The sequence below is a fragment of the Phyllopteryx taeniolatus genome, chromosome 8 (assembly GCF_024500385.1).
Source record: "Phyllopteryx taeniolatus isolate TA_2022b chromosome 8, UOR_Ptae_1.2, whole genome shotgun sequence".
Lineage (NCBI taxonomy): Eukaryota > Metazoa > Chordata > Actinopteri > Syngnathiformes > Syngnathidae > Phyllopteryx > Phyllopteryx taeniolatus.
This window is the reverse complement of record NC_084509.1, coordinates 12,502,742-12,530,000: the sequence shown is the minus strand read 5'-3', so window position 1 is coordinate 12,530,000 and position 27,259 is coordinate 12,502,742. Positions and strand designations below refer to the sequence as shown.

At 40.7% G+C, this 27,259-nt stretch overlaps 3 protein-coding genes across 7 annotated transcripts in view; 1 reads left to right on the top strand and 2 right to left on the bottom strand.

The window, feature by feature from the left end:
- The window catches only part of clptm1 (CLPTM1 regulator of GABA type A receptor forward trafficking), a 34,525-nt gene extending 31,786 nt beyond the window's left edge, over positions 1-2,739 (bottom strand). Inside the window, exon 1 of the mRNA XM_061783256.1 lies at positions 2,582-2,739. Coding sequence (XP_061639240.1) covers positions 2,582-2,632 — 51 coding nt within the window. The 5' untranslated portion in view covers positions 2,633-2,739. The remainder of the gene's footprint in view (positions 1-2,581) is intronic.
- A 517-nt stretch (positions 2,740-3,256) lies between these two features.
- Positions 3,257-13,549, bottom strand: tbcb (tubulin folding cofactor B). Of its 4 annotated transcripts, XM_061783267.1 has the most exons (9): positions 13,351-13,476; positions 13,141-13,206; positions 10,847-10,891; positions 9,419-9,563; positions 9,174-9,317; positions 6,279-6,375; positions 5,978-6,169; positions 4,587-4,659; positions 3,257-4,465 (listed from the first exon to the last, which is right to left on the bottom strand). In XM_061783267.1, exons 4-9 carry the CDS (start codon positions 9,536-9,538, stop codon positions 4,351-4,353), a joined length of 741 nt encoding a protein of 246 aa, XP_061639251.1. In that variant the 5' UTR covers positions 9,539-9,563; positions 10,847-10,891; positions 13,141-13,206; positions 13,351-13,476; the 3' UTR covers positions 3,257-4,350. The 4 variants fall into 4 exon arrangements, with proteins under 4 accessions (XP_061639251.1, XP_061639253.1, XP_061639250.1 ...); XM_061783269.1 differs by lacking the exon at positions 10,847-10,891 and having other exon boundaries at positions 13,351-13,549; XM_061783266.1 differs by lacking the exons at positions 13,141-13,206; positions 13,351-13,476 and adding an exon at positions 11,439-11,604.
- On the top strand, positions 12,811-27,259 carry six5 (SIX homeobox 5). 2 transcript variants are annotated; one of them, XM_061783254.1, is made up of 3 exons: positions 12,811-13,845; positions 18,947-20,409; positions 21,226-27,259. In XM_061783254.1, exons 1-3 carry the CDS (start codon positions 13,058-13,060, stop codon positions 21,903-21,905), a joined length of 2,931 nt encoding a protein of 976 aa, XP_061639238.1. In that variant the 5' UTR covers positions 12,811-13,057; the 3' UTR covers positions 21,906-27,259. The 2 variants fall into 2 exon arrangements, with proteins under 2 accessions (XP_061639238.1, XP_061639237.1); XM_061783253.1 differs by having other exon boundaries at positions 12,811-13,971.

The window sequence follows — 27,259 nt, the reverse complement described above, 5'->3', positions numbered from 1 at the left end:
TTTCTTTTCAACACAAAGGTTTGCCTTTGTGTTGCAGAGACGTGACATGACGGTAAGGTACAGCAGGTAAATTATTAGAGTGAGTGGGGCGAGTGTTTTAAAGTCTAAAGATAAGTCACTGATTCTTCATATACAACATTTTACATTTTATCATTGAAGTGATACAAATTCATTGTTTCACACTCTTGGTTTACGGCCTATACACAAGGCATGGATGTGTGACATGTCACCAGTGGCCTTCAGAACAAACACCAGCTGGGTTATCTGCGGGAGTTCAATCAATACAATAAATAAGCAATTTCAATAAGGTGAGAAAGGATTAAAAATTAACCACCGGTTGGTTGGGAAATGGTGCTCTTGTAATGGTGAATGCACTTGATGAAAGCACTCTTGTATTTCCGCGTGAGGATGACATTTACATGGGAGCGATGATAAACTAATCAGTTCCTCTCAAACTAACAATGAAAATTTTAAACTGATTCAGCACTGAATATAATTTCATCCAGCGAGTTCAATGATCAACCCAACCTAATGAGGGGGGTAATAGCAATTGACTGCTCCAGTTTGCTTGGTTCATGATACTGTATCAGTGGGCAGAATGCAAGCCTCAATGTGAGGGCAGAACGGACCAGACATCACTTTTGCCTCCAAGCTGACTCGCTTTGAATTTTATTAGCTGTAATGGTCATTTATCACTCAAGGCAACATTAGTCAGAACTGGCAAGCAGTTCTTTGGTTCTAAAAGTGGACATAAGCCCAGTTTGCCACGGTTGACATCATTCTAAAGCTGCTTCCTGTGACTCTTTTGAAATGTTTGTTCTTATTTGAGCCACTGAGAACTACAGTGGGCTAACACATGTTTTGTCATTTTAAAGTTAAGTGCAGAAATGAATACAGAAAAGGCATATCGTTCAGAAGAATACTGGTCTAAATCAAGGTTTGATTCCAATAGTGGTGTCACAATATCAAAATTCTGACTTCGACACTATAGCTGCATAAAGTACCTCTATAAGGGTACTGAGAATTTTTATTTTGGTTAATCACTAACTCGTACAGTTAATCTGAGTTCACGTTGTGATTGTATGGCATTGTGTCCAACCGTATGCAGCACAATCTGCAGGCAATCCTGTTTATTTTGGTTTTCGTGCCATCCACAAACATAGTATGCGTTGACCCTTTGTCCCTACTAGCTTAGCGTCGTCGTAGGCACGCAACTCATGTCGTATCTACCTATTGTTCATACCTATGACAGCAATAGACCAACAAGTGGGAAACACAACCATGCGACTTCAACAATTTCCAAATATGGGCCAGCGTGCACCAATCTTTTTCAAGGATTTTAGAAATAAAAATAAAAGGAACAGACTTTGTTGTGAAAATGAGTGGCACTTCCCAAGGAGAAAGGCACCAGCAAAATTCACATTCAATTACAGTAAATTTTAATTTAATTGAATGTTTTTGTGTGAAATTACTGTTTTGTTAATTTTGCTTTTGTTCTTTGAACAGTGTTCATGTGCAACTGATGCGTGGTTCATTTTGTGCACTAAAATATATAAAATGTTTCCAATTATAAAGGGTTCTGTGAACGTGCGTTAGAAACTTGCGTGTCCCTCCAACAAGGTTAACAACCACTGGCTACACACATTTACTGAATGCTTTCTATTTAAGTCCCAGTAAAGTAATTTTCATGTTTTTCCCCCTCCCTTAAATACATTAAACCTGCAATCAACAACTTTTGCGTTAAAAAAAAAAAAAGTCTTTCACCCAAGTCACTACTAGAGGAGATGACACAATGCTGATTAAGCTTGTCAACTCCTCTCATAGCTTGCTGAATTTTTCAGCATTTTATTTAGTGTCAATCATAAATATATTTTTTTCCTAATTCCAGTTGTTTTTTTTCCTTCCGGCAACCGAGACGATACTGACCTGGATACAATCTATGAAAGTAACAATACCTCAGTTGTGCAAAATTGCAAGCAACATGAGCCAAGCTCATAATCATATTAGGCAAAATACCAGAATCTGAGCACAACTCACAATTCCTGTAAAAACATGAATCCAGAAGACTAACTGCCATATACCCCCGATTTTATTGCAGCCATAACTTTGAATCACTCTCCGGCAAAATGGCAAAAATTGAGTTAGCCCACTCTTGTTCTCAGTGGCTCATTTGTCACAGGTGAACGATGCTTTGAAGAGATGGCAAGGTGCTAACCGGCCCGAAGCTGCGTGGTTCTCTCGTCCAAGGCCTTGTGATAGCTGACACAAGGAGCGCTTACACAATGACTGGGGCTAGTTAGCCGAGAGCTTAGTGGCTCTTCCAGGGGGGATGTGTCCATTAGGACCGCTCTCTCGCTACCCATAGTCTTGCTCGCCAACTGCGTGAATTTGTCATAAGAACACGGGAGGAAGGAGGGGGAGAGGGGAAAGGGGGGTGAGGGTCGAGCTTAGCTAGTAACCGGCACTGACAAAAGTCACTCCGTCGCCATTGACACTTGGCGCTGAAACGGAAACGCGACCCTCCTGTCACCGAGAAAGAAAAACGGGACGCGAATGTCAAAGCGGGATTCTTTGAGTTTACCTCGCCATTGGTGACGGCCGCTTTGGTCGCTTGGCTCTCCTGCGTCGCCATCTTTCCTTGTCTCTGTCACACAAGCACACTGCTGCTACCTCGCGGGGAAATCTCGCGAGAGTAACGTCACCGGCGTGACGTCTCGGTGGGGGCCGCCGTGAACATCAGATACACTGAACATGACAACGTCAATTATTCGCATTGGTTACGTGACGTTACGTGATTTCCTTTGACCTTATTTGTTCGTACACAACTCTTAACGTATGTGTGTGACGGAAGGGTTTTGAGTCAAAACGGCTTCAGAAACTACTGTACTTTTCCCCCCAAACAAAACAAGAGATAAGTTTCAATTTTATTTGTGTCGTTATCGTAGTTATAAACACTTAAACACGAAACAAAAGTTTCCTTTCGGAAGTTATAAGAAAAAATAAACATTTGTATTTTTGGAAATATGAACCTTCACCAAATCATTGCAATGTCACACAAGAAAAGTTACTTTAAAAAAAAATAATAACTACATAGCTCAAAGGTTTAGTATTATTGGATTCACTATTTTTGCATTCTTTTGTTTTATCTTCAGCTATGGTTTCTACAATAATAACACGTGTCATGTTGTATCATCCCTTTAAAAACATTTCAAAATTTAAATGTTTTAAAATAATACATGAGACAACACAGGCAACATGGTGTTCTTTGTTTAATAGTTCTGAGATTCGAGGTTCTAATCTCAGCTGCAGCATCCCCATCTGGAGTTTGCATGTTCTCCTTGTGTATGTGGGGTTTCTGCCTCTCACGTTCCAAAAGCATGCATGTAATGAGTCTTTATTGTTGAGAAGTGCCCTGCAATTGGTTAATGACCAGTTCAGGGTGTACCCCGCCTCTAGCCTAACGGCAGCTGGGAGAGAGCTCAGCTAATCATCGACCTTAATGTGTGGTTGGAAAGAAAACATCACTCAAGTTTCTCAACACGCTTTGGAAATGTAGTGTGTGATTAATTTTGATTCCTTCAATGAAATGTAGTTGTTCCTAACATATGCAATTTAAGGATGGGGTAATGGTTACTACTGCACAGAAAGTACAATTTTAACTGTGGTAACATTTGTTAAAACTATGGCTGATTATGGTAAATTAGGAGTTGCCTGCCGTAATTGACAATAAAAAACATTTCAGCCATTTCCAACAAGCATGCACTAATTATTCAGTTAAATTTCATCTTGGGGGTAGTTGTACGGTGACACTTTTGATGCCGAATACTATTAAGAGTTCAATTTCAGGGGTTCAATAACAACACAACATGTTGAGAGTGCAAACATTTTCAATGAGAGGAATTCATTGATATAAAAATAAGAAGACATACAGAATCTATCTACATGGAGACTTGATGTATGCAGAATTGCACACACACAAACCTTGTTTGGAAAGGAATATCTTCCTTTGGTGCACGCACATTTGCATATACTGTATGTAAAGGACACATGGTTTATACACACTGCTATGAAGCAAAGGATAAGAAAGCTAGGTTAGTATTTAAATGTGATTTAACAGGTACAGCTGAAGTACACACGGGAGTCAAATGAAAATTCAGTGCACAACCACAGCCTGCATAACCAAGAATGTACAGTATAGGCATCCATTATTTCTACTGCATTGGCATGAATATGAGGGAGTTGAAGCTTTAAAAAAAACAAAAAAAACTGCCAACTCAAACGTCACTGTTTGTGGTTCATGCCTTCTTGAAAAAACCCAAATAAATCGACAATGTCTATCATCTCGCAGTACTACATTTCATCTAAACCGTAATCCTCCTCTGGGAAGTCTCCCACAGTCACATTCAGTGGCTTCACGAACACCCCGTAGTTCTTCTCACACTCAAAGTAGCGCTTGCCCTCGCAACTGTCACAAAAGAAGACAAACAGAAAAAAGTTTTTTTATTTTAAAAAAAAAAAAAAAAAGAAAAAAAAAGAGAAAACAACAAAAAATCAGGCGTGTTAAACGTGCATGAGCTCGCTCTTACCTGCCATCATTTTTTCCCAGTGGCTCGTCATATTTGACGCCCACCCAATGGCCTGGCTTGAAATCTGTTGTGCCTGGAAACACAACAAACACAAATATGGTCACAAAAATGAGCTATCCTTTCATAAACTGCTACAAAAAGTAAGAAAAAATGGTATATGCATTTTATTTTTAACAAATTTGGCTAATATACAGTGGTGCCTCTAAAATTGAATCCCCTTTAAGTTGTACAATTTGTAATTCACCAAAAATGGAGGGAAAAATACATTTCTGAAGTAGCACAAAACTTTAAATATGTCACACAAGACTTTCGCTAACTACATGAGCTGAGCTCAGTGAGCATCTAATGATTAATTCCACAAGCGTGTATTACTTTGTCTTTACTTTTGTGTAATGCCACCGCAGAAGGGTACCAGTAGCAAAGAGCTCAAATGTAATGATAACCATGGACGTTAAAAAACAAAAACCCGGCTGGTCAGTACAATATGGCTACAGTAACATTAAGTGAACAATCAACAAAAACATGTTTCTCTTCAGCCTGAGTCCAGGTGGACGGAATTATGAACAGTTCCCAATAACACCGTTAACACAAAAACAGGCTTATTTTAGAAAGCAAAATAACATGTCTCGAAAAGCCTACTAGAACATCTAAACATTTGTTGGGGTTAATCAGAGGCACTGTAAACGGTAGCAAGTGTGTTTAACATGAGTTTGGATATGACTGGTTAATTCTGAAAACTGGTTAATTCTGAAAACATTAAGTGAACAATCAACAAAAACATGTTTTTCTTCAGCCTGAGTCCAGGTGGACGGAATTATGAACAGTTCCCAATAACACCGTTAACACAAAAACAGGCTTATTTTAGAAAGCAAAATAACATGTCTCGAAAAGCCTACTAGAACATCTGAACATTTGTTGGGGTTAATCAGAGGCACTGTAAACGGTAGCAGGTGTGTTTAACATGAGTTTGAATATGACTGGTTAATTCTGAAAACGGTATAAGACACACACTTGTGCAACCACATTATCGCAGCTATTTATTTTTACTTGCCCTCTTGAAAAGATGTAGTTTCCATTGAGTTGTAAATGTTGTAGATCACATTCATGGTAGAAAAAGTTTGAAAATTACTTATCTTGGTCTCATTTTTTATATCACAAAAACCTGACAGTTGAACAGGGGTGTGGAGACTTCTTATAACCACTGTAGAACCTCCAATTAGGTAAATTCCTGGTTTGTTGCTGTTTATTCCCATAAATTCATGTTAATTCCCATTAAAAGTTTCCAACTTTACAAATTCAGTGAATTTTGCAACCCTACTAAAAGTAGTAGCTAACTTGATGCAGATCTGTCTTTAACATTAAAATTCTATGTGAAGCTCTTTGTGACTTACCAACATACATGACCGTGCCGAGCTTTGTGGGCTGCCCAGGCACTCGCACTTGGCATCGGCTGCCCACGGAAATGGCGTCAGCAGCCGCCTCCTGCTCCTCCTCCCGAGCGATGTTGTCGGCTTTCTTCTTGGCTCTTTCCTCCTCATTGTAACGGCCGAAGGACTGTTTCTTCATGAAGGACCTTGCTGACTCTGAAGTGGAGAGACAGCCATGGGCATATAAACACCGGATCGTCTGTTATGGCTCCGATATACCATTTATGATTGATCTCTACATGAAAACGGGCTCGAGCAAATTTACCTGATCTCTTTTCATAAGCCTCGTCCGACAGAACGAACTTTTCCACTTTGGTGACATCAGTAAACTCTCCTAACTGGCCCCCACTTCGATCAATAACCTGAAGAAGAAAATCAGATACAGAATTTATAATTTTAAAAAAAAATGCTTAGGTTTATGTGTCACAGCATACAAGTGACTAAATCAAAACACGAACTGTTGTAAGCTAACGTATTTATATGTAATAATGAATTAAAACTAGAGCAGGTAGAAAGTGAAAATTATTATTATTGTAGTATCTTTGCACGACTCCCATCACCTCAATAAAAATCATAATTACAGTCAACTTTATCGTGAGGGTATACATGTAAGTTTAATTAATACACTAATTTTTGTTTTGATTTTTGTCATTGCTTTGGATTGTTCACATATGGCTCGCTCCATTCTTTAATCCAGACCAAGCCTCTATTTATTGCATTCATTTCCTAAAGTTAGTTAACTAAAATGTATGTAGCCACTTTTTATTCATTTAGCATTAATTTAGCTTAATAAATAATTGATTAAAATTATTTATTCTAAAAAAATAAAATAAAAATACTAAAATTGAATTACGAATAGAAAAATATCAAATGAGAATGAATGGCTCATATTGCAGCAACACAAAGCATTTCCAGTGGAAAGGACAGGTGGCATAAAAGTTTCGGCTGTCAATATGTTAAAAGACACTGGGACCCCATCTGACAGAAAAAATAACCTCTTTTGTTAAATGTATGATAATCTGGGGTTCTGCAATAGGTATATTCAATACTTTGGTGCTGGTAATTTTCCAAAGTCAAAACGGCATCAAAAGTTTTTACTTTTTAAAGATAAGGAGATACCTCCTCAAGAAAACACTGCGGTATGCCGCCTGATATCTTCAGCAATTCAATCCGGCTTTGGGTTTTACCGCGTTTCCCAGTGACCGAGTACGACAAAGGGGATGGAAAGTTAACATTCACCAAGACAAATTTCAACATCACATTCACAACTTCGGTTACAGTCAAAGCTCCCACCCCTTCCCCGCTCTGACCACGGGTAATGAAAAACTCTTGACACATTGATCCTGCGAGCATATGCTTGTTATTTTTTTCCCGCTGTTTTTGTTTTCAAAACCCCAATTTTTTTGTATCTGCATCATACAATGACAAAGAATAAAGGCTTTCTATGCTATTCTATTCAATCTTTATGTACAGCACTTTGTTACAGCTGTCGTTTTTAAAGCACTGTATAAATAAAGTCGAGTTGAGAGTTTCAAAGATTAAGCCATGCAAATCTATGAATACACAAACCTGTGCAGCGAAACTGCGAAAGGCTTATTAAATCAGATATGGATCTTTTGGTCGTTTCGCCATTACTTGGATAACTGTGGCAATTCTAAAACTAATACGTCATTCACGGTAACATTTATGCGTTTATCTGGCGACTGCAAGTTAACATACCACTTTACACCAAACGCTAAAGTGCTGCGTGCATAGAGTCAATTATTTTTCCAAAAATGTTTTTATTTTCCCCCCCATATGCATCATCTATGAATGACCTGGCCTGACTGTCCTTTTTAAAAATCAAATGTGGCCCTTGAGCACAAATGTTTGCCCATCACCAACATGGGGAACACAGGCACTTGGTATAGCAATGTGACAAGATTTCCCAAAATAACAGTCTGTCTAAATGGTTGGAATGGTCACTTCAACCTGCAACGGAGCAAGAATTTTTAAAGTCAGATAATAGATTCTGAAGAAATATAGTTTTTGTGTCAGATGTGTGATATAACCTATAAAATCAGGTCAAAAAACAACTTCAAATTAGAATAACAATGGAGCGACATTATTTCTCAACACAGGTCCGAAACCATTTAATTTTGTTTTCTACTCGGGGAATCTGAAATTTTCAGTTAAAAATAGCCACCAATAAGCTCATACGACACAAAATTCTGAGGGGTTCTCCAAGTTGACGCAACAAAATTACTGTGACGTTTCAAACGGCATCACTTACCCTAAAAACTTAAATAGCGCAAATGGAATATTACTGGTGAGACTGGCAGGGTGGGCAGAAGAATAGGTCATATACTTTAGTAATCAACTGGGTTTTTTTTAACAATATATTTGTTGTGGGGGATTTTAGAGACATTTGAAGTTTTTTATTTGTTTTAATTTAAAATTCAACAAGGATAGCGGGCACTTCTCATGTTGCTACCAGGTAGCCCCCAGGGACCACATGAGTAGTCCACTTACCTGTTCTAATTGCTGAGTGCTGACTGACTTTTTGAACTTTTAAGTAATGCTGACTAGCTTAGTTCAACTGGGGATTATTGTGTGTTTGCTATCGCTGTGACCACTATTTTATGTTGAAATAGTGATGCTACGGAGAAATTTAGTTGAATTAGTAGGGTCACTTGTATCCACCACTGCTGTGTTTGGTTGTAAACACATTACCTGCAGAGCACAGCGCGAGACCTCTCACGCTTACGAGATGAAAACCATAAACCCTCAGGCAACCGATTCCTCGCCTCGCGATATCCGGTCCACAGCCCTACAACCGATGCATCTAAGGATTCCTGGTGGGTTTTGTATCGATAAGGGAGTCTGCTACTGATAGTCGTATCTCTCGCCTGTACGAACAGATATCTGGTCACATCGGTTTATCGTTCCCAACCCTAATTGTCATCTTGTCTGAGGTTTGTAGAAGTGATCATTTGAATATGAAAACACTTGTAGAGATTGATAGAAATGGGAATATTACTGTTATTGATACAGCTGTTGTTGTGCCCTTTGTTCTTTCGTCCCTGCCCCAGTCCCTCAACCCCTCTATCCTGTTTTCTTTCTCTGTCCGTCTACACTGTCTCTCCATCTCAACCACTGGAAATAAAGCACAGCTCCATACATGTATTCTGCAGTCATCATCCACGGGATAAGAGCCCAGCAAAGCGTTGTCGTCGTCCAGCGTCTGTAACAACTTGTCCGACGTGCTAAACAACTCCAGATCCATGCTGGACGCGGGAGCACCCACCACCATCTCCAGTTTGCCCTTAAGAAAAGACAATAGTTAACACTAGTACCTCTATACACACTTGAAGACATTGTTAGGTGTCTGATAATTTAACACACTTGTATAGTTTATATGGTTACCTTCAGTTCTGCAATGGAGATCCCTCTATCAAACCTCCTCTTCACCTCGAAGGAGGATATGGTGGTCGTAAGGCGCACATTAACGGAGGGATTGGTAACAACACTTATTGAACCATCCATCTTCTTAACAGCTTGGATACAGATGCTGGTTAAAAATATATAATAAAATAAATTGATTAAATCTTGATACAATGGCAAACTAATACACTTCACAGAAAATCAAACAATATACTGTACAGTGGAACCTCGATATAACGGACCCGAATATAACAGATATTGAATAAAATGGACCGTCGGGACCGAACAATGTGTCCAAAAATAGTTTCCATTTCTAACTTTAGCTGCCGTTGACAAAGTCTTATAGTTTCAGAATTGGCCGCTGTTGTTGACTTGTGCTGTAGCGCAATTTTTATTTCCGGGTCACAGATATAGATTATGACTAGATCCAGCCAACAGAGTCGCTGTGCCTATGTGACGGCAATGTTGAATGTGCCAACATTCCATCAACGGCAATGCATTGGTGGTCTACTGTCGAACACAGTTATATGCAGAGAGAGCAGCATTGCGTGGGCCAGGTTTTTTTCTTTGAGATGTCTCTGCAGTCTGGAAGATGCTATTTTTTGCTACAGTAACAGTTTTTTTTTTCAAGCCGTTCGTCTATGGCATCTAATTAGGGCTGTCACAGTCAAATCTTTTTAGAATCGATTATCCAATCGATATTTCGTACAGTACTCGCGTAATCGCTGCCCCACCCCCAAAATTTAAATCCATACATCCATTTTCGGACCAGCTTATCCTCATGCGGGTCGTGTGCATGCTGGAGCCTATCCCAGCGATCTTCGGGCAGGAGGCGGGGTACACCCCAAACTGGTTGTCGGTCAATCACAGGGCACATATAAACAAACAACCACTCGCACTCACATTCACACCTATGGGCAATTTAGAGTCTTCAATTAACCTACCATGCATGTTTTGCGGAAGTGGGAGGAAATCGGAGTACCCGGAGAAAACCCACACAGGCACGGGGAGAACATGCAAACTCCACAGAGACGAGGCCGGATTTTAACACGGGTCTTCAGAACTGTGAGGCAGATGTGCTAACCAGTGGCCCACCGAAATGTTTTTTTTTTTTTTTCGCAACTAACATGCATTTTATTCTCATTCCTCCTGCATGTTATGCATTCTCTTTCCTTAAACTGCATATGTTGGTGCTGAATGTATGGTATCAACTAAAGAATTTGAGACAACAAAAATCAGACTTTGCTAAATAGTTAGCATTCACGATTAGTATTAGCGCACTATCATTTACCATTTTAGGTATAAAAAAAAAAAATGGAAACACGAACTACCATTCAGCTCACTCATACATCATGTTATAAGTAAATTACACCGCGAATAGTGACTTCAAAATCACTTACGGACACTCACCTGTCGTTTTTGGCAATGCTTTTTCACTGGCCCAAGTGTCTCCGTCTGCAACAAATGTCCGTGTAGTAAATATGGACAGTGCCCAAATGATTCCGGGCGGCGCAAATTGGATCTGAGCAGCGCAAATATGCTTTTATTGATATTTTTTATTGCTTCAAGGCAGAAATTTTGGGGATGACCAATTTTTGAGGTCGAGTTAACCGACCGATTTCTTTTCACAGTCCTAAAGCTAATCTTATCCAATTTTGGAAATAGAAAGCACAGGGCCCCCCGCCCCTATTAGTCGGTTACATCGAGGACATAGAATGACCAATAACTTTGATAGCCATTGTCTGTTCTATTTAACGCAATGAAGTAAAAAGGCAGACAACGCCCACTTCTAGTAGTTGGCTCTCCCACTTTTACCGTTTTTCCCTTTTTTTAGCACCTACGACCAAAATTGCGTTGGTGGTACTTATCCCACATTTTATTATTTAGATACGATAGCAAATCACCGCCTGGCGACACTACGTTAGCTGTTTGGGTGGCTAACATCGGAACGGAGAACTATTCAGGATGCACTACAGGAATAATTGTAAATATAGTTACTTACAAATATTTTCCTTTTGAGTGTGTTGTCTCTGACAAGCGGGAACTCAATTAGTCACGTTGTTGTGCTTGCCAAAGCGATGTCGCAGGTCGTTATGTGGTTACGCTTGCTAGTAGTGACAATTCCGGCTTTCGCCACTCAGTACCCGCCCCGACAGCTTCAGACAACCAATTACATCAGAGTACGTAGAGTAGGACAAATGGCGTTTCAGATCTGGCGGAAGTAGACATAAAACCGCCTACAGATTCTGACCAGAACAAAGAGCTCAGAACATCTTACTCCACTTATAAAGTCGCTACGCTGGCTCCCAGTCAGCTTTAAAATAGATTTTAAAGTTCTGCTACTAGTCTATAAATCACTAAATGGTTTAGGTGCTGAAAACATGAAAGAAATGCTAATGGTATATAAAACCAGTAGGGCTCTGAGATCTACACTCAGGTCAGATAGTGGAGCACCGAGTCCAGAGCAAACACGGTGAAGCAGCATTTAGCTGTTATGCTGCACACAAATGGAATAACTCCAGATTAAAAACTCTTATTTTAATTAAAAACTCTCTTTATTTTTATTCACTGTATGCTGTTTTAATTGTACTTTTCTCTTTGTTTTAAATGTTATACAAGCAGATGTTTTTCCTTTGTATTTAAATGCTTTTAATCATGTAAAGCACATTTCATACACATTACCTTGTGTAGGAAATGCGTTGCATCAATACATTTGCTTTGCTTTACTAGCACAGATTGACATATTTATAACCAATCACATTCAGCACAGAAGTGGCAATTGTAACGCACACCAACTGTACACAATGCAGCTTCAACTTGATTTTCAACTATTAAACAATACTTCTGCAAGAATTATATTACCATTATATCTCTTGAACTAGCTTGACAATGTTCAACCTACACAAGATAACAACTGTACATTACTTCGACAGCCCGAAACGACCATGTAAAAAAAAAAAAAAAATCGATTTAGTGAGACTATTACAATTCTTGTGGTTGTTGGTGGGGTTTTGTAACTATCGCTATTCACTCGCTTCCCATCTGCTGCAATAAATGACAACATAATGGTCACATTATGTTCATTTAAACCAAATATTTTGCTACGTGGTGGCGCTTGAGAATTGCCACCTGTGCCAACCCCTCCGGCTTCAGACAACCAATCGGATCAGAGCACAATCCGTTTCACCAATGACGTTTCAAATGAGGCGGAAGTGGGACGCAAAACCGCCTACTAGCGCAAAGATTGAAACATTTACAACCAATCAGAAGAGAGAAATGTAATTATCGTAAATGTCACACGATGGCGCTGTAGAATACTTTTCTGGTAAACCCAAATCGCCCGTAAACAAGAGTTGACTTTTGCTGACATTTCGGCAAGAATGGTATACGTATCTCTTGAGCTAGTTTGACAATGTTCAACTTAGACAAAGCATATCAAATAGATTACACAACGAGTTCATTCGGTGCGCTATTTCTTTTTCAAAGCATAGAATCTGAAGCAAAACACGTTTCAAGCGTTAAATATAATCTATATTTTGGGGGGGTAAAAACAACGAATACAAATAAGCCACGTGGATGCAAATTGCTTCAATGCAACAACAATAAACAAGGAACAAGCAAATGTGGTTTTACAAAAGCACTTTTGGCTACTTAAACAACCCCGGAGGAGGGTGGTTAAATGATTTACGAACGTATTTACTAACTTTTTCTGGGCTTGTTGAGGGGCGAAAAGGGGCGCGTCCTCGTCCTGGTTGTCACGCTCGCCTCCACTGGTGCAGGAGAGAAAGAAGGGGAGCGAGGAGGAGGAGGAGGAAGGGGAAGGAAAAAGAAAAAAAAAAAAAGTTCAAGTCAAAAATGGCTTCCTTGTCTCTGGAGCCCACAGAACAATCCGACAATAGCGCAGAGGAGCCCACCGCTGCGGAAGACGAGAAAGACGCGGAGCAAGTCGCCGAACGCCTGCTCCAAACTTTCCAGCTGTCCGCGGTGAGTTTTTCCACGGAGCAGGTCTCGTGTCTGTGCGAGGCCCTCCTGCAGGCGGGCAATGTGGATCGCCTGTGGAGATTCCTCTCCACCATCCATCCGTCGTCCGAGCTGCTACGTGGCAACGAGACCCTGCTCAAGGCCCAGGCTCTGGTGGCGTTCCACAAGGAGCGCTTCAAGGAGCTCTACGCTTTGCTGGAGAGCCACGACTTCCAACCGTCCAACCACGTCTTCCTGCAGGACCTCTACCTGAGGGCTCGCTACAAGGAGGCGGAGAGGTCCCGCGGCCGCAGCCTGGGCGCCGTGGACAAGTACCGGCTCAGGAAGAAGTTCCCCCTGCCCAAGACCATCTGGGACGGCGAGGAGACGGTGTACTGCTTCAAGGAGAAGTCGCGCAACGCCCTCAAGGAGTGCTACAAGAGCAACAGGTACCCCACGCCGGACGAGAAGAAGAACCTGGCCAAAGTCACCGGGCTGTCCCTCACGCAGGTCAGCAACTGGTTCAAGAACCGCAGGCAGAGGGACCGGACCCCGCCAGGGACGCGCTGCAAAAGGCAAGAAAACGCCAACGTAGACAAACACGCAGCGCTCCGTATTGTTCACTTCAAACGGATTCATTCAGCCTCCGTTTGCCCCTCGATGGGAACAAAAGCCGCGACCGCGACCGCTCGAGTCCAATACGCGCACGCGAGAGGAGGTGACAGCAAGAGCGTGTTGCTTTTGTTATGAAATGTGAGAAGTGTCCTGAAAAACGCACGCTGCTCGCGCTCGCACCCCGATCTTACAAGAAGAGAAGAAAACGCCATGCTTGGAAACCGTGTACACCGAGTAACACCAGCGTGGCCAACATTCAAATACAGAAACATCCTAGGCCAAAGAGAGACAGAGGTTTCATTCCTAAAAAGTACAGTTAATATCATTGGAAGGCACTGTAACGTTATTCACAGTTGAAACATTAACTCGACTTCGAATTATTCAATTAGAGTGTGCTGCATATAAAAGTAAAATACTACATCTATTGTACTACAGTTAAACACAACAGAATTTCTTTTTACTGTACCTACAGTTAAAAAAAAAAAAAAAAAAAAATTCAAATAGGCTCGCTGCATTAGGTTTGATTGTATTGCAAGTTTGAAATTGCATTTGTATTTCATTCAGTGATTCGTTTGCATACCATTTAGTGGGAGCCTGTGCCACACTTTGAGAATCGCCGTAAATGTGAGGTGTTAGCACCGTTGGCAAAAGTACTCGCACTCTTGAGTAAAAATACAGATATTTGAGTAAAATTAGAAGCATTGATTCAACTCCTGTGCTTTAAGTAAAAGTAAAAAGTACGCTGTTGGAAAAAACACAACGCATTACACCATGTAAAAGGGGGATGTTAACAGACGTGGTAAAAGTACTCAAACTTTGTTCTCGAGTAGAAGTACAGATGCAGTACAAAATACTCCCGATTTGTACTAAAGTAGAAGGACGTATACTTTTGTTTAAAAAATGACTGGTAAAAGTAGAAAGGCATTGCAAATGTATTTGTATAGGAGAATTCATACACATGGAATTCAAAATGCAATACAAGGGCAAAAAAAAAAAGGAAAATGATTAGTAAAATGTATTACAATAAAAGAACATTTTGAAAAACAAGGAGAAATTAAAACAAGAGGATAAACTATTTAAAGTGACTACTAAGAAGGCATCCTGCATAGTCGAGAGATTATGAAACTAGTCATTTACGAGAATACTGCAGTAAACTTGTAATATTTTCGGCCCTGATTTAAATGAACTGACAGCTTGAACACAGACAGCAGGTGTTCACAAAGTTTGTTCCACAGTTAAGGAGTATAATGACTAAATGTCACTTCACGTTGTTTGATTCTGGTTCTGGGAACACACAATAGACCTGTCACTGATGACCTGAGGGCTCTTGATGTTTTGTAGGGAACTAATAAATTTATTTTACATAAGTTTATAAAAAAAAGCTCTGAAGTGTACTTGAGTACAAAAGTAAAAAAACATTTTTAGTGTCGTTATTTACCTCTCTCCAGTACAGATATGTGTTCCAGTGTAGGGCTTAAAAGTAAAAAGTCATCACAAAACAAACAAGTACAAACGCATGAAAAAAATCTACTGAAGTACAGTAACAATGTAACGAAATACAAATACATTGTGTATTTGTACTTCGTTACTTCCAACCATGGGGGGTGTTAACAGATAAGAGTGACCTTATCATATGGAGCTGGTGGTCTGGCAGATACAGGATGTACCTTCCCAAAACCAACAAGCTGTAAAGATCCAAACTAGTTTATAGGCCGCGACATTAGGGACACAACCCAATGCTATAGCTGTATCGAAAATTCCGCTCATGACCTTTCCACCATGACGCCACACGTACTTCCAGGTGGCAAAAGCCTTGGCGACCTCACCACTAGAAAACAAACTCGTCCACATGTTTGCGTGATTCATTCAGATTATTAATTGTTTTTTTTGTAAAGCGGGAAAAAAAAAATCCTAGTGGAATATCTGGCGTAGTTTTTGTCGTCATAGTCAATCACTTTTTGCCACCAAGATGTACCCTGGTGCCGATTGTTCACAAACATTATGACAAGGTCTATTGGGAGAAAACACAATACATACGAGGGGGGGGGTAACAGATAAGAGCAACTCCCTATCTTATCATATGGAGCTTTTTGTGGTGGTCTGGTAGATATGTACTTTCTCAAACCAACAGGCTAGAAAGATTCATACTACTTTTGGAGCATAGCATTACACACACAATCTAATGAGATCTACATTCAAGAGCTGTATCAAAATTGAAATGAGTATTGATTGTATAACTGCATCAAAACGTAAAAGTGTTTCTCTTGTGTGTTTGTACTGGCAGAATTTATTATGCAGCTCTCGTATTGGTGGGCCCAGTAGTTAGCATGCCTGCTTAACAGATCTAACGTGCAGGGTTCGAATCTCGGCCTTCCTTTGAGGACTTGTTGAGTTTTCTCCAGGTACTCTGGCTTCCTCCCACATACCAAAGAGATGCATGTTAGTGTCATTAAAGATTATTCATCGGTGGGAATGAGAGTATGAATCACTATTTTGCACTTATTGAGGACGTGGAAGAATATCAGTTGAGTGACTTGATCCAAGTACCTGTATGTGCAAATCCAAATTTTTCCTCTTGGAAAAAAACAAAACACCTAGACCTAGAAATATAAATGTCATGTTTTTAAAATACAGTACAGGTACATGATTTGCAATTCAGGTTCATTCCGGATTAAGTTATTTAATTTGGATAGCAAATTAATTTGCATGTCGGGCTACAATTCAGACAACTGGGTTGGAGGAAATAACCCACTTGGAGCGAGTTCCAAAGTCTGACTTCAAAACGTTACATGAAAGTAAACAAAAAAATGTCTGGCAATCTCCATAAATGGGCATCAGAGGTACATTATAGTCAATATGTTAAAAAACAAAATGAGTGTGCAAAAACGAAGATCTTTTTTGGAAGCCTTGTTCTCTTTATTATACATTTTTACCATTTAAAGGTCAGAGGACAAAGATGTTATGGGGTCAGTTAAAATTCATATTTGCATTGTTTATATGTTATGTAATACATGCACATCATTTCCAGCAAGTTTTCAATGGTAGTTTAGCTAAAAATTAGGTTTTTATTACGCGCGTTGAGCACTCCCCAAACATTCCCGAAGCTCAAGACTCGTCGGAACCTGACAGTGACGACGACGAGCAGCCAAGTAGCAGCTGTACAACCGAAAAAGAGAGTGGCCACTGGGTCGATGTGACGGCATGTCAAAAGCATGTCTTTTTATACAGTCATGGCTAGAAATAATGGGGTGCCAACAGTTTTGATAGATTTTATATATTTATATATGTTTCAGTGACACAGCACAAGCTTTTACATGGTATGCAGTATTCCTATATATTGTGTGCCCCTCACTCGAGTAGCTTTATAACACGCCGCACAGAAAGTATTTGCCGTGTGTCTGTTGGCTTGTCATACAGGCAAAAGTACAGACGACAGTACTGCAAAGTACTGCGTGGGTGTTCTTCCCCCCTACTGCCTAGTGCATAATAACCATAATAGAGTCGTAGGTATATACAAGGAAATCCTCACCTCTTGTCTGCGCCGCTTCGCCGCTGCGAGATTGAGTTCTCTTGCTGGCGGTTGAGGTCCCGATGGCCGCAGGAAAAATAGTTGGCACCGCAGCTGGTTTCCGCCTCTACCTCTGTATCCAATGCTTTCTGCTAAGTCTTTCTCAAAACACGGCGGTTTGAAGTGATTGGCACAGAGTTTGGAATGCTTGCTCGGCACCCATAGCTGACCACGTTGCTTCCTCTGTCGATTGACTTTCCCTATCCACTGGTCACGTATTCCTTTTTCACTTCATCCATCCATCCATTTTCATTACCGCTTATCCTCACAAGGGTCGCGGGCTGCTGGAGCCTATCCCAGCTATCTTCGGGCGGGAGGCGGGGTACACCTTGAACCGGTCGCCAGCCAATCGCAGGGCACATATAAACAAACAACCATTCACACTCACATTCACACCTACGGGCAATTTCGAGTCTTCAATCAAGCTACCACACATGTTTTTGGGATGTGGGAGGAAACTGGAGTGCCCAGAGAAAACCCACCCATGCACGGGGAGAACATGCAAACTCAGCACAGGCGGGGCCGGAATTTGAACCCTGGTCCTCAGAACTGTGAGGCAGATGTGCTAACCAGTCGTCCACCGTGCCGGGCCTTTTTCACTTGGATTGCCCAAAAAAAAAAAACTCTTGCCACTGCCTGAACCATTTGTACAACCAAATGCCACACAATAAACCATCGTGATATCATTAAATCATACAACAACAAATATACAACAGCATGGAGCAATAGCACACAACGCCGAATGAACAGGCTGTTTGGCTAGTGTGACGTCACAGCGCCGAAAAGCAGAAGGCGCATTCTGAATCATATTTATCGATTTAACTGCTGTAGAGAATATCGGCTATATAATTAATCACTTTGAAATGGCAGATGTGGTTTGTAAAGGGGTTGTAGAGATATCAAGAGATTTTTTTAACATCTTTGTCCTCTGACCTTTAATCTTTTTGCTGAGAGGATGTAGCAATATATCTTTACACCAATTTCCATGTAGAATCAATAAACCAATATAGATTTATATAATCCTTTAACTGATGCTTTATATTCATAGTGGGTGCTGCATTGTGGACCACAGATTTTTGTATCTCTGTGAGGTCAGGGATTTGGTCGATAGTGGGAACACCCGTTTAATGACCCTAGATTTTTGATATCCTTTCAAATATCCACAACTCTCCTGAATCCAATCTAAAGACACCCAACTCCATGTTTTTCTTCTCTTTACGCTTGTATCCCAATTTTACCACTAGAGAGCAAAGAATCATAAATGTCTCACCTGATCCATGTAGTGTAAATCCAGCCTTAGTGACGATCACATTACTCCCTATGCCTGTCTCTCGAAAATGACATTGTTTCTTCCTGTGGCATTTCAGTGAGTCTGATGGAAACCACAGCAGCGAGGATGAGATGAGCACCATGGACGACACCCCGGACAAAGTGGACGAGCCTGCTGCCTCCAAGGCATCCATCATCTCGCTCTCAGCAGTCAACTGCGCCTCGGGAAGTCAGCTCATTGTCAATGGTTCGGGCGGCTTTCTCACGGCTTCCCAACCGTTACTGTTCAACGGCAATTCCCTCATCTCCGGTACCGGCGCTGGTGTCATCATCAATGGGCTGAGCTTAGGGGATTGCCAGAAAGTCAGCCTGAGTCAGATGGCCAGCTCGCCTTTGATTCTGAACGGGGCTCAGGTTCTCGCCAAACAAGAGGGTCCGCAGCAAGCAGTTTCCTTGGCAGACCAGCAGGTTTCTCCCATGGTTTTAAAGCCAAACAGTCTCCCAGCAGTTGTCCTCAGCACTAACACCTCACCGGTCTCTAACCCAACATCAGTCATCACTCTTCCCATGCAAGCCAAGAGCCAAAGTAGCAATGCGATGGATTTCATCACTGTGCCCGAAGACATTATAAAACAAGAAAGCAGCCAGACAGCGTGCGTCTCTTCATCCTTGTCTCCCTCGCCGCCAACTCTGTCGCCAACAAGCCTTCCTTCCCTGGTCCTTACACAAACCTCCCAGTGCCAGGAGGCCATCGCCCAACCATCCGCAGCCTTGCCCATCTCCAGCTCTGCCTTGTCCCTCCCAAGTCAGCAAGGGGACTATGTCGTCTTTGCCAGTTCGGCCCCTCAAATAAACCCTCCTAGCACGCTGGTCAACTCCAATCACTCAAACCCTCAGGTGTTCTCCTTGCCCCAGGTTGTGCCTTCCATCCAGGGTATACCAGTATCCCAGCTCGTTCAGCACTCCTCCGTAGCACATGTGTCCCAATGTCCTCAGCTAGTCCCGGTTTCCCCCCTCACGTCACCAACCATCAACTTCCAAAGCCTTCCGACAATGAGCAGACAGCCAGATGCTTCTACACGGTTGGCTGATGGTGCCACAAATATCGTGTCTATCTCACAGGTACCCAGTACTCCTCTCCCACAGCAAGTGACGCACCAAATGGGGACCCAAACCATCAACTGCTCGCCCGCTAAACTCCAGAAGCCACAGATCATGTCAATCTCCTCACCAACACGAGTGGTTCCAGTACCTCAGGCGAAAACCACCGTACCAGCTCAGTTAGTTCCCCTCTCTCTGCCCCAACTGGTGCCAGTCTCATCCATCCAGACGTCCTCTGCCATCTCGTTCCCCCAGGTGGTTCCTGCCAGTCCCCCTCTTTCCATGACCTCAGCCGGAGTTCCCTTGCAGATTCTGGCTTCAGCGCCTGGCGGGATCAATCAAAGTCCTCTCAGAATAAACCAACTGAGACCTATTCACAGTGTAGCCCCCCCAACCAGTGTGACACCTGGTATGCATCTGCTCAACTCTGGGATCATTCAGCTATCTTCTGCACCTCAAGGTGAACGCACAGTTCAGTAGCTACTTTCTGTCTGATGAGGACCAGGTATCACAATTGGAATTGGATAGTTTTGAAATTCAGTATTTAAGCAGAGTTATCAGGAGTGTCCATGTCGAAACAAGGACTCCGAAGTAGAACTTACTCGATGTTTCTGAAGGACACTTCTGGTTGTGAATGGAGATACTTTTGTTAAAAATCTGGTCTTATAAAATGGGTTTTCATTGGTTGTTTTAGCTACACATATGCAGGTGAAAATACAGAAACACTTCCATGGTGGAGATGCAAAGTTTTCATCAGACAGTGATGATGAGTGTTGTGCGAATGCTGAGAGATGCTAATTTTTGCTGCGCTCATAGTAACACCTTTGCTCAAGGATTCAAAGTCAAAGAGCAAAATGTACGGCTAGGCCAGGACAGATGTGCTATTTATTTTCTCAATATGAATGCAAATTGTTTTAGACTAAAATGACTTTTTCCTGCAAGAACATCAATGCAGTGATGTGACAAAGATGCCCTGGCACCTCCTCAGAGAACCTAAGGAGCCATATGCAACACTCATTCAAAAGTTTAGCCAAGATCAAATTAAGTTCACCTGTAAAGGTTATAGTACATTTCAGGTTCATCCTGATATTTTGCTCGAAAGCAGAATATGCCTAACTCTGTAGTGTATTTACAATCCCTACCTGGGTGTTGCTTGGGCGATCAGTTCACTTAGTTGATTGGTGATGATTTTCTCAGTATTCACACACAATTTCTGCAAGTAGCAAAGATAACCATCTTAATATTGCTAACCATCTATGATGTACGTCTCTGGTAGGTAACCTTCTCCTGGGTGGAAGCCCCTACTTGAGTGTCCAGCAAGGGAAGCTGATTCTGACCATTCCGGCTGGCTTCCAACTCACCAGTTTGCCTCTGAAACCAGTTCCTGATACATCCCCTCATCCTGCCAATGGGGTGAGCCTTGGTCTCACCCCTTCAAACGTCCCTGTAACGTCCCAACTTTTGACCACCCCGGACCAGCCCGCCAACGTCCTCGCAACACCTCCGCTGAACTTCCTCAATCTGCCTGCTCCGTACTACACCACGGAGACTGAGAGTGCAACCACCCAGACACCCCCTGTTTCCTCGCCGACCGCGCTGGACCCGTCAGTCGCCCCCACCACGCCAAACGCGCTCTCCCCGGAGCGCATGCTCACCCTCAGTCCCATGTATGGAGGTGGGGTGACGCCCAACATCCAGTTGTCCCAGCCGGCCTGGAGCCCGCTGCCCCTTTCCACCTCGGCCGGTCTTACTCTTTTTGATGGGCGAGGGAAGGGAGAGCTATCTGGAGAGCCAACTTTGTTGGGTCTACCGGGTGGGGAGGCCCTGCTTTTGGGGAGCCCCTCTACAGAGCAGGACACCAGCTCCCTACTAGGGCATGCGGAAGAAATAGATGGGGATGCTAAGATTCTGACTCAGCTTCAATCGGTCCCCGTGGATGATGAGCTGGGCTTGTAGACTTGTTTACCTACCACTTTTGGGGAAAAAAAAGATCACACCGCAGTAAAAACAATGAAACATGCCATATGGTGCCTATTAGTTTATGTTCTTGACCTGTTCACTCAAGTACGACCATCACAGCCTCACCTGGCACTTAGGAGAGGAATCTTCTGCAGCTTTAATAGACAGCATGGGGCATCCATGCATTCATTTTCTACCGGTTGACTTTGGGCTAAAGGGAGACTGCACGCTGGATTGACCGCCAGTCGATCACAGGACACATAAGAGACAGACAACCATTTACACTTACCTGCACCTAGTCAGTGAACGTCAAGTCATACCATGCTAGCTATGCCAAAGTCAACGTGCTAATGTTGACGGTAGGTTCTGGAGTTTCTGGAGCAGTGCTTTTCAACTCCCCTTAGACAACAAAACTGACCATCCACGATATACACACTCTAAATTGATTACAGGTATTACGGTTATTTTTATCTTAAAAATAAGCTTTTAGAATCTTTTTAAAAATCACTAGATGCAATCACCGTCAATGCAATATTTTCCCACAGTGACACTGAAATTGTAGGTGACTCAACACTTTTGAACATTAAAGACAAATAACATTTAAAAAAATTAACCCAACTAGGATAATTTCATTTTAGCAACAAATTATTTGAAGAAGTTTGGGAAACCTCATGTCATAGATTTTTGTTTTTAAGTGTCACAGTGATTCTTTCACACAGGCAATTTGCGTAGTTAGAAAATAGCATCTCATTTTAGCAACACATCAATTCAAACAATTGAAAGGCTTTCAAAATTTCACGGCAAATCATTTTGACTAAGCAGTGGTTCTGATAATAACCCTAATAATTCATGACTGCTCAATTTGCGGCTTTCTGTAATACTGCATTTTAGGACCACAATTGGAAATCATTGCAAGACTTGTGGGAAATGTCAAGTCAGATTTATTTATTTATTTATTTTTCTCATCAGTGCTTCTGATTCCAAAATAACTGACTACACATTTTGCTGCTTTATGTAATACCATCTCACTTTAGCCAATTTATCAGATCAAATCAACGCAAGACATTGTGTAATTTTAAGTCTATCAAGGTAATTCTGAAACCAAAATAATTTGACTGCTAAATTTGCGTCTTTTCATAACACTATCATTTTAGGAGGTTCACACATTCATTGAAACCACTGGAAGACGAGTGAAATTTCAAGTCAGAGAATTTTCTTAAACGTATCACAGTGGTTCTGACACCAAAATGATTCATCAAACCCAACCCATCTTGCTGCTTTTCGTAATACCGTCTCATTTTAGCAAGACAATTAAAATCATTGCTAGTAAGAATTTTTAAAAACATCACAGCGAGTCTGACACAAAATCAATTCAAGGCTTGCACATAGTGCTACATTTTGCAATACTATCTTATTTTAACGATGCAGTCACAAAAATCATTGCAAGATGTTTGTGCAATTTCACTTTTTGTGACTTCACGATAATCTGATACCAAAATAGTTAATGACTGCTCCATTTGCTGCTTTTCATCTCATTTTAGAAGCACAGTAATTAAGAGCATACCAGTGAGACATTTCAAAAACGTATAGATAGTATATATGGTATTTGGACACCACAATAATTCATTACTGCGGACCTTACTGTTTTCCCATAATAGAGCAGCATCCCATTCTAGCCACTCATTAAAGGCATCGCAATGATGTTGATGAAATTTCACACCAGAGAATTTCCTTAAACATGTCACAGTGGTTCTAACGCCATCATAATTCATTACAGCTTTTTGTAATACTGATTCATTTTCGGACTACTTTCATTGAAAATCATTGCAAGTCAGAATTGTCGGTTCTGACACAGGTCACAGTAGTTCTGGAACCGTAATTCATTACCACACACCTTTTCGTACTTTTTGTAAAACTGTCTCATTTTAAGATATTCAAATCATTTCAAGACCGTCAAATTTCAAGTCAGAGAATTTTCTTAAACATATCACAGTGGTTCTGACACCAAAATAATTACCACGCATCTTGCTGTTTTTCATAATACTGTCTAATTTTAGCAACACATTAACTAAAAAAAAAAGTCATTGCAAACATGATGGTGAAATTTCAATAATTTAATTTCCAACCAAAGAATGTTGTTTATTTTTCAAGCTGTTGCGCCTCCCCTGAAGTCCTCTGGCATCTCACATTTTGAAAACCTGTTAAAAGAAAGTGGATCCAGATTGGATCATTGGACGATACCGCGCAAGAAATGATCATGACCTCGTTTATTCTCACAGCTGGTGCGAATGTTTCGCTCCGCTTGCACTGTGGATGTGTATGGCTTTTGGTTGGCAGCGCGGTCAAAGTTAGTTTTGGAGGCAACACAGTAAACTATTCACCAGACCATCTGGGAAAGGCACAGGTCTTGAAATAGTTGGGTGTTGGCTGACATGTCCAAAAATGTTTGTATTTTTTTCCATATTGTTTGATGTTCTACTAACAAGGAGTCCACATTTTTTATGTGAAACACTATACTGTATGTTAAAGCTTCTAAGGACGTCCAGTTGTATTTTATCAGTTGCCTTTGCCACTTAAACGAGACAACTGCCCTCCATTTTTAACAATATTAACTATGCAATATTTACGCTTATAGGACACTAAAGTGTTTCAAGTTGGTAAACACTTGGGAGCGCAATGAAAGCTTTCCATTTCTGAACTTGACATCAGGATGCTGCATGATACTAAAAGACAACGATAAGTGCCTTATATTAAAGCTTACATTTTGAATAAAATGTTTTGACATGTCTGCATCCGAACGGGACTCGTTAGAATACACACTCGTTCATGTATAGTTTTCATTCCTGGTAAAAATGTGTTTTATTTTGAGTTTTCTTTGTATATTTTGCACATTTCACCCATACAATGTTTACACCGTGTTGCTATAACAATGTTGGTACTCGTGATCAGTTTGGACTTTATAATTGCAGAAAAGCTCAACTCTTTGCTTTAATTCTAGTCTGAAATTGTCATGTGAACCTTCCACAGTCAGCGGTGAAACCAGTTTTGGCCATTTATGGTACACAAAAAAAAAACATGCAAGTGTTGTGTTGTGTTATACGGAAGCGTATTGCATTCACTTGGATTAAAAAACAAAAAAACTCCTGTTTTTTTCTGAGTAATTTTTTTGAGGGCTTTGTTTTTTTGAATATTTTTTTCTGAGTATTTTTTGTTTTTCTGACTGTTTTTCTGTCTAATCCCTCCCCCCCATTTTATGACTATTTTCCCCCGCGTTTTTCTGAGTAATTTTTTTCCTGAGTAATTACACCCCCCCCCCCCCCCCCCCCCCACACATGTTTTTCTGACAATTTTTTTTCCTAATGACTAATAACAATACCATCTATGTGAATCAGAGACAATAGTATCTCCCAGTGTCTTAAACCCATATCAAAATAAAACTTGATCAAACTAAATAAGCCGGTCATGTTGCTTACTACGGAGTCCGCAGAGTCACTTGCAGTTCGCAGGTTCTCACGTGAGTTCGATGTGTCCCGATAACTCAGAAAAACAGAACAAAAATACTCAGAAAAACAGACAAAAACAAAGCCCTCAAAACAATTACTCAGAAAAACTTTTTTTTTTTTTTTTTTTTATCCAAGTAAATGCAGTACGTTTCTGTCGTGTTACAATAACGGCATGTGTATTTTTTGTTATGGCAACATACAAATACATGTAAAAAGTGTATCCTTGTTCAAAAGCCAGGCTTATGTGATTATAAAAGGAGACCAAGATAAATAATTTCAAAAAGAAAATTCCACCATTAATGTGACCTATAACCTGTACTATTGGAAAACAATGAAATATTTTAGAGGGATGTAAAAATTAACAACTAAAATGTGGTTGCACAAGTGTAGACAACCCAATAACTGGAATGTGGCTGTTCAGAATTTTCTAATCACATTCCAACTCAATAAATGGGAGTCAGCACACATCTGCCACCATTTAAGATGTCTCTGACTAAACCCAAATACAGTTCAGATGTTCGAGTAGATGTTTCTTGATTTTTTTGTTGTTCTTTCTAGCAGAAGCCAAAAGGTTTTGTACTAACACTGACTGTTATTTTGAACTGTTCATGATTTCCTCCAGTTCCAACTGGAGAAAAAACCCCAAAGCATGATGCTGCCAGCACCATGCTTCACTGTTGGTATTGTGTTCCTTTTTGGTGTTGTGTTTGCTCCAAACATACCTTGGTTCCATTGGACCGTAACACATTTTTAAACGTGTTTGGAAGATTTTGTCACCAAAAGAACGGCATACTTACAGTATACCATGGTGGTGGCAGCATCATGCTTCAGGGCTGTTTTTCTTCACCTTGACTTGGGGCCTTAGACACGGAGGATGCAATTATGAGCAGTTCCAAATAGCAGTCAGTGGAAGCACACAAGCTTCTACTGGGAAAAAAAAAATCAAATAATGAAGTTTTTTTTAAATGCCAGGAAAAGCCGACTAGAAAATCTGAACTTTGAGGTTAATCAAAGGCACTTGAAATGGTGGAAATTGTGTGTCGACTTCCAGTAAACATGAGTTTGCATATGATTGGTTAATTCTGAACATAGCCAAATCTCAGTTACCAGAGGGTGTGCACACTTGTGCAATCACATTATTTTAGTTTTCCGCCTCAAAAAAAAAAAAAAAGATTCAAACAGAGTTGTAGAGGTTACAGGCCACAATGGTGGAAAAAGTATTGAAATGATTTATTATGACCTCATTTTTTATATTATAAAAACCTGACATTTACGGGAGCGTGTTGACTTTTTATATCCACTGTAGGATGTTTTGTTCGTACATTTAATCCAAAACATGTATCCATCAGGGTTTTGAGTTATATTTGAAAAAGGCTTATTTCTGAGAAAATGATATTCATTTCCATCAGTTGTTCAAATGAATGGCAATCATTTTAAGTGCTCACTCATTGGATCAAATGTTAAAACAAAACATTGCATGGACAAAAAAACCCAACAAAAAACAAATTTGTTAACAGAGCATTTAAAGAACAGAGGGATAAAGGGAAATATGAATTTGAATGTCAAATATGTTTGTCTAGTGTACAAGCCATTTCTAACCCAAATCACGTCAACACAACAGCCTGTGTGGGCTAATGCACAATTGTTTGTTTGTCATCTGATTTTCACTTTCCTACCTGACACACACACAAAGAACTCCAGCATTCACCAAAGATAATGTATTGACTATTTGATAGTGTTAAAAAAGGGATCACTTGAGTCATGTTTTCTCTTTTTTTTTTGTATTAAATGCATTCTTATTCTATTTTTTATATTTACACAATGATGTAATAAAGTACATTAATATGA